We start from the raw sequence: 6,755 nt of genomic DNA, 5'->3' as shown, positions 1-6,755 counted from the left end.
ATTTCCATAGCTATTTCATATTTTCTGCGGTATTTTCTTCACTCCTTTTATATTTTCCTCTTGTTATATTTTCTCCACTTCCACATCTTATTCTTCTTCCTTCTCCTCTTCCTCCACTTCTTGCTTCTCAATTTCATATTTATCTGACGTTTGACTTTTCTTCTTTTTCCTCTTTTCTTCTTTGTATCTCCTCCTCTTCCTCCTCCTCCTCCTCCTTCTCCTCCTCTTCTTCACCTCCCTCACCATCCCCGTCACCTTCACTCACCTTCCTCTCCCCAGTGACTCATGCTCGCCTCGACCTGCTATTTTGAAACACCTCTGGCCCTCGTCACTGCTTTCCTTCACCTTCACTTCATCTTCCCCTCTGAGACTCCTCATTCGCTCACTCCCTCTCACTTTGTTTCTCTTCATCTTCTTCCCCTTCTTCTTTTTCTTGCCCCTTTTCTGTGTTCATCTCTTTTTTTCTCGCTTTCCTTCTTCTTCCCTTCCTCTTTTTATTCTTCTTCTTTTCATTTTCCTTATTTTCCTTCCCCTTTCTTTCCTCTCTTTCCCTCTCCTTCCTCTCCTCTTCCCATTTTCTTTCCTTTCTCATCCTCGTCCTTTCCTTCCCATCCCTAACCGTTCCTTCCTCTCACTTTTTCCCTTCCTCATCCTGCACCCCTTTATCTTTCCCTTCCCTTCCCTTATTCTCTTTTCCATTTTTCCTTTCTTATCCTCTCCCTTTCCCTCCCGTTGTTCTTTCTTACCTCCTCTGCTCTGTATCCCAATTCACCCCTTCCTCATTCTCCCCTTTCCTCTCCCTTTCCCTCCTCATCTTTTTCCCTTCCCTTCCCGTTCCTTCCTTCCCTCTTCCCTTCCCTGCTCCTTATCCCACTGCCTTCCTTCCCTTCCCTCTTCTCTTCTTACCCTTCCCCAGTTCTTCCTCCCACTTCTCTTCCCTGTCCCTTTTCCCCACGCTTTCCCTCCCCTCCCCATTCCTTCCCTCCATTCCCAATTCACCTTCTCTCCCCTCTAAATCCATCATCCCTCCCCTCCTCATTCGCCTTCCCTCATCTCATATTATCTCCCTCTTCCCATCTCCCTCGCACCTCCCCATCTCCCTCCCCTTTCCACAGTCACTCACCTGGCCAGAGTTGTCAGGAATGGGTAGGCAAATGTGGAAAACCCTGCAGGCGTTGTCCACGTCGGCGTAGTAGCCATAGGGACGCCCCTCGCACGTGAACTGCTGCACCACCTGGCCCACCACGAATTCATAGTCAGCAGGGAAGACCCAAGCCATGCGGGAGGTGGCCACGCCCGCCAGACACGCCACGGCCAGGAGGAGGGCCAGGGAGGAGGTGTGGGCCATGGTAGTGGGTGTTGTGGGGTGTGCTTTGGGGTGTTTCTGGGTGTTGTTTGGGTTGGTTTCGTGTTTTTTAGTGTGTTTTGTGTTGTGATGTGTTTTTTTGTGTTTTGGGGTGTTTTGGTGTGTTTAGGATTGGTTTGCGGTGTTTTAGGTTTGTTTTTGGGTTCTTTAAGGGTTCTTTAAGGTGTTTTTTAGGATGTGTTCAGGTGCGGGGCTCCTAAATTGCCTTGTGCATGTGAAGTGGCCCTTTTTTCTGTCTCCTTTCTCTTGTGCTCTCCTCTGCGGCCCGGTGGTGGTGGTGGTGGTGGTGGTGGTGGTGGTGGTGTGGTGGTGGACGGCTGACTAGTGGTGTTACGGGGTGCAGGTCTTGTGCTGCGGGAGAAAAGGTGTGTTAGTGACAATTTTGAGCTTTTTCGTAGGGTTATTTTTTTCTTTTTTTTGTCATTGCTGTTGCTATTGTTGTTTCTCTCATTGTCTTCATTGTCCTCCTCTTCCTCCTCCTCTCTGTTGCTTCCTCCTTTTCTTTTTCTTGTTCCTCCTCTTCCTCCTCCTCCTCCTCCTCCTCCTCCTCCTCCTCCTCTTCCTTCTCTGCTGTCTTGTCTTTTTCACTAGTATTTAGTGTAAAATAGTTATATAGACGAGATATGGTTGTGTTTGTCTTCCTTTATATTCCTTCATATTTGTGTTCCTCCTCCTCCTCCTCCTCCTCCTCCTCCTCCTCCTCCTCTTCCATCGCCAGGTGTATGGTGAGGAAAGCGACAAGCCGGTGCCCCCAATTAAGGTTCCCACAGGTTGTCGTCACCTCTCCTTCACCTCACGCCCCTTACCAACACCTGTTCCCGCCACGCTGACACACCACACCCTACACACCACACCCTACAAACCCACACCCTACACATTCACCCTACTTAGATACCCACACCCTACTAAACACACATACACACACACACACACACTAAACAACCCTACTTCTGTCTTTCTTCTTCTTGTTTTCCTTTTCCCTCATTCATCCATCTTCTTTAGTTCCTTCTTCCTTAGCAGTTAACACATACATATTCATAAACTCCACTCATCCACATTTCTCTTATATCCACATCCTCTCCACATGTCACAAGCTCATCCACATCCCCTCCTATTCACTCTTAGTCATCCCACGTACACACACACTCCACTCTCCTCTCCACAACATCTCTACCCACATAACCTTTGCTCACGCCTCTATCCACAATCTTTCCACACACACATGACAATATCCACATGCATTTCGCCTCATCCAGATCCTCATTGCTACTTTCATCTGTTAATCCTCTCACTCATTTCCATCCTTCCTTCCTTCCTTCCTTCCTTAATATATTCATTCATTCATTCATTCATTCCCTCCTTCCTTCCATTCTTCCTTCCTTCCTTCCTTCCTTCCTTCCTTAATATATTCATTCATTCATTCATTCATTCCCTCCTTCCTTCCATTCTTCCTTTCTTCCTTCCTTCCTCCCTCCTTTCCTTCTTTCCTTCCCTCCTCTCTTCCTTCCTTCCTTGTGTGCTTGGAAAAAGACAGAAGGAAGAATAAGAAAAAAAGTCTGAAGATGAGTTATTGAAGAGAAGGAGGAGGAGGAGGAGGAGGAAGGAAGGAGGAGGAGGAGGAGGAGGAGGAGGAGGAGGAGGGAAGAGGGGTTACTGTGTCATTGCTAAGGCGTGAGAGAGAGCACATGGATTATGAAGGGGGGAAGGAGGGAGGAAGAGAAGGGGAAGGGGAGAGGGAAGGAGGGAGGAAGGGAGAGGGAGGGAGGGAGTGAAAGAGGGAGTGGTAGGATCCATAGACAAAGGGAGACTAAGGGAAAGGAAAGATAAGGATTGAGGTGTAATGCAAGAGAGAGAGAGAGAGAGAGAGAGAGAGAGAGAGAGAGAGAGAGAGAGAGAGAGAGAGAGAGAGAGAGAGATTTCCCTCTGTGTTCCTCTCCTTTTCCTACGCTTAATGTCATACTTCCTCTCTCTCTCTCTCTCTCTCTCTCTCTCTCTCTCTCTCTCTCTCTCTCTCTCTCTCTCTCTCTCTCTCTCTCTCTCTCTCTCAAACCTACCTTCGCCATCATCATCATCGTCATTATTTCATTAAGTAAAAGGTTTAGGTTGAGATCTCATCAGAAGCTCTCAAATTACCATCTACTCTCTCTCTCTCTCTCTCTCTCTCTCTCTCTCTCTCTCTCTCTCTCTCTCTCTCTCTCTCTCTCTCTCTCTCTCTTATTACATTCAATTTGACTAGTTATCAATTTTCACTTTCGTTTTCATTTTCTTATCGTTTATTTTGGATAGGTGGAGACAAAGTGAGCCTGGATTCTCTCTCTCTCTCTCTCTCTCTCTCTCTCTCTCTCTCTCTCTCTCTCTCTCTCTCTCTCTCTCTCTCTCTCTCTCTCTCTCTCTTCGCTGTTGCCTCTGTTCACCTGTAATTCTTGCGGTTATTGGATTTTTTTTTATATTGTATTTATTTCATGTTTGTGATTATACTCCTTGTGTCGTTTTTGTTCATTTGCTTGTATGTTGTAAAGAATGTATACTGGACCTGGTTTTCAAGTGTATCAAAAATATGTGTGTTTTTGTGGTCAGTGAACTTTTATCTGTCTTTCTATCTATCTATCTATCTATCTATCTATCTATCTATCTATCCATCTATCTATCTATCTATCTATCTATCTATCTATTTATCTATCTATGCGAGTTGAGTTGTGACATAGCAAGGCAGGAAGAATAGCTTTCCTGTCCTCTTGTGTGTGTTGTGTGAGATTTTTTATTTTATTTTATTTTTTTTTTTTATTCAATGAGATAAAAAGTAATCTTTCAAGTGTTCAAGCGCGGTGTGTTTAAGTGTGTGTGTGTGTGTTTGTGTGATGTCTGGCATGTATGTATGAATCTTTTCGTTCACGCATGCGGTGTGAGGTGTACATGCGTGTGTGCGTCTCATTTCTTGTCTTCGTATGTAATGTATTAATATTTATCTTCTGTCTTTATGTATGTGTTGGTTTATCTATTCATGCATGACTCGTGCTCAGTGACTTTATATTCATACACAAGTTGGTTGGTATACATAAGTGTGTGTTTTATTTATTTATTTTTTCGTCTTTGTATGCATCAGTAGATCTGTGTTTAGATTCTGATTTAATCTACATACCTTCTATATTGATCTAGCCATTCATCTATGACTCGTGTGCCTAAGCCTTTTCTCCTCTCATAAGGGATATTTTCAAAGGCCACAGAAATATTTAGTCAGGTTCTCATTAGTGTTTTCCCAATGGTGGGCCAGAATCCTCGTTAAACTATTTCTAGAATCATGTAAGTTCTCTTCAAAACCCCAGTGATCTGTTCTATCTGTTGAAACTAGATGAGGTGAGACGGCGAAATGTTTCATAACTCTCTCTCTCTCTCTCTCTCTCTCTCTCTCTCTCTCTCTCTCTCTCTCTCTCTCTCTCTCTCTCTCTCTCTTCCGTTCTCCTCTTGTCTGCTTTCTTTATTCTTGAGAGAGAGAGAGAGAGGAGAGAGAGGAGAGAGAGAGAGGAGAGAGAGAGAGAGAGAGAGAGAGAGAGAGAAGAGAAGAGAAGAGAAGAGAAGAGAAGAGAAGAGAAAGAAGAGTAATAAAATAAACAAACTTGAAAAAAAAACTGTCTAAAAATAAATAAACAAGTAAAAAAACAGACGAGCAGAAATAAAAGAAGAAGAAAGAAGCAAACTGTTAACAGAAGCACAGTCATAAATCACTCCTTTACAGTATTCCTTTAACCAGCTCGTCAGTCGCCAGGTTAACACAGACACCAATGCAAACACTTGAAGGGAGCGAAGCGTGACACTTGTAAACACGTAAACACACGCACATGTAGACCTTCTGACAGTGGCACTAGGCACTCCAGCTTCTTTGGAAGAGGAGGAGGAGGAGGAGGAGGAGGAGGAGGAGGAGGAGGAGGAGGAGGAGGAGAGAGTGTAAATAGTAGAGAATAGATGTATGGGAATGAAAGTGAGAGTAAAATGAGAAAGTGAAAAAGGGAAAGCAAGAGAGAGAGAGAGAGAGAGAGAGAGAGGAGAGAGAGAGAGAGAGAGAGAGAGAGAGAGAGAGGAGGAGAGGAGAGAGAGAGAGAGAGAGAATAGAGACTTTTGCAATGGTTAAAAAAAAAAAAAAAGATGGGTAAAGAAGGAGGAATCGAGGGGCAGGGAAGGGACATAGGAGGGTAAGGGGGTGAGGGGGGACACAGGTGTGGGGGGCGTCTTACCTGAGGGGCGGATGGCACAGGTGTGGCGTGGTTGGGTTGGCACACCTCCTCTTTTATAGTGCCAAGCGGAGAGGCACTGGCGGAAAAGGAAAGTGAACCGACTTGCCGCGCCCCGACTCCTCCTCCTCCTCCTCCTCCTCCTCCTCTTCTGATTCCCGGCCCAGGTCACAGGTCATTCTTCCCAGGGTCATGTCTCCTCCTCTTCTTTCTTCTCTTTCTTCTCCTCTTGCTCTTCTTCACCCTTTTGATACTTCCCTCTCATCTCCTCCTACTCCTCTTCCTCGTTCTGTCTTTCTTTCTGCTTCTTTCCTGATTCGTTTTCGTTCGTAATTTTTTTGGAATTATTAGCGGGATTTTGATGACATGGATTCTTTGCCCTGTAACTCCTGTGGCTTTTGAGGTCTAGTATGATGCGGTGAGAGTTTAATATCCAAAAGTGTAAGTTACAGATTGCATGAAGGATGGCCAGAGAATTCAGACTTTTTTAAACTTTTTGCTACCTTTTGATTTGATTTATTTAGTGAGTGAGTGAATGAGTGAGTTAAATAGTTATGTATTTATTGATGTATTTATTTATTTATTCAGGTATTTATGTATTTCCATATTTATTTACTCTATTTTTTGTTCCGTAAAGTCCTATAGACCATCTCATATGGCAGGCGTCGTATTGTCATTAACACAAAGAGGTTTCAGGTGAGAAGCTGTCTACCAACCAGTCTTTTCCCAATTTATTCACAGTCACAGCTTTCAGGAACAGAGATAAGCACTATACTCTAACACGCAACCAATATGAGCGTTATCCCAGTAAGTATAGCTTTTTCTTCCTAACGTGTTGATAACTGGACACTTCTTGTTTTGCATTAGTAGTTGTTGCAGTAGAGATTGTTCCTGCATACATAGTTCTTATAAAAATCTCTATTCAACCTCTATCTTTTTTCATTTCTTGTAAGCCACGGCAGGAGGGGTTAGTGGGTAGGGAGGAGCCTTCGCCCTTGCTATCCTATACTTTTTTTTTTTTTCTGTAGGTAGTATAGTTCATCACAAACAGCTTCGTAAGGATCATTAATGGATTCTTTCTCTATTCTTTCTTGTTGTTCCTTTGTGTTCCTCCTCCTCCTCCTCCTCCTCCTCCTCCTCCTCCTCCTCCTCCTCCTCCTCCT

The 6,755-nt window shown here is 44.2% G+C and overlaps 1 protein-coding gene across 1 annotated transcript in view; it reads right to left on the bottom strand.

Annotated features, from left to right (window-relative positions):
• Positions 1-5,624, bottom strand: part of LOC135090091 (uncharacterized) — a 13,691-nt gene extending 8,067 nt beyond the window's left edge. The window contains exons 1-2 of the mRNA XM_063986414.1: positions 5,596-5,624; positions 1,124-1,717 (exon numbers count right to left, since the gene is read on the bottom strand). Of these exons, the coding sequence (XP_063842484.1) occupies positions 1,124-1,348 (225 nt within the window). The 5' untranslated portion in view covers positions 1,349-1,717; positions 5,596-5,624. The remainder of the gene's footprint in view (positions 1-1,123; positions 1,718-5,595) is intronic.
• Positions 5,625-6,755: the final 1,131 nt, after the last annotated feature.

This window comes from Scylla paramamosain, chromosome 34 (assembly GCF_035594125.1).
Source record: "Scylla paramamosain isolate STU-SP2022 chromosome 34, ASM3559412v1, whole genome shotgun sequence".
NCBI lineage: Eukaryota > Metazoa > Arthropoda > Malacostraca > Decapoda > Portunidae > Scylla > Scylla paramamosain.
The sequence above is the reverse complement of the archived record's forward strand: the minus strand, read 5'-3'. Positions and strand labels throughout refer to the sequence as shown.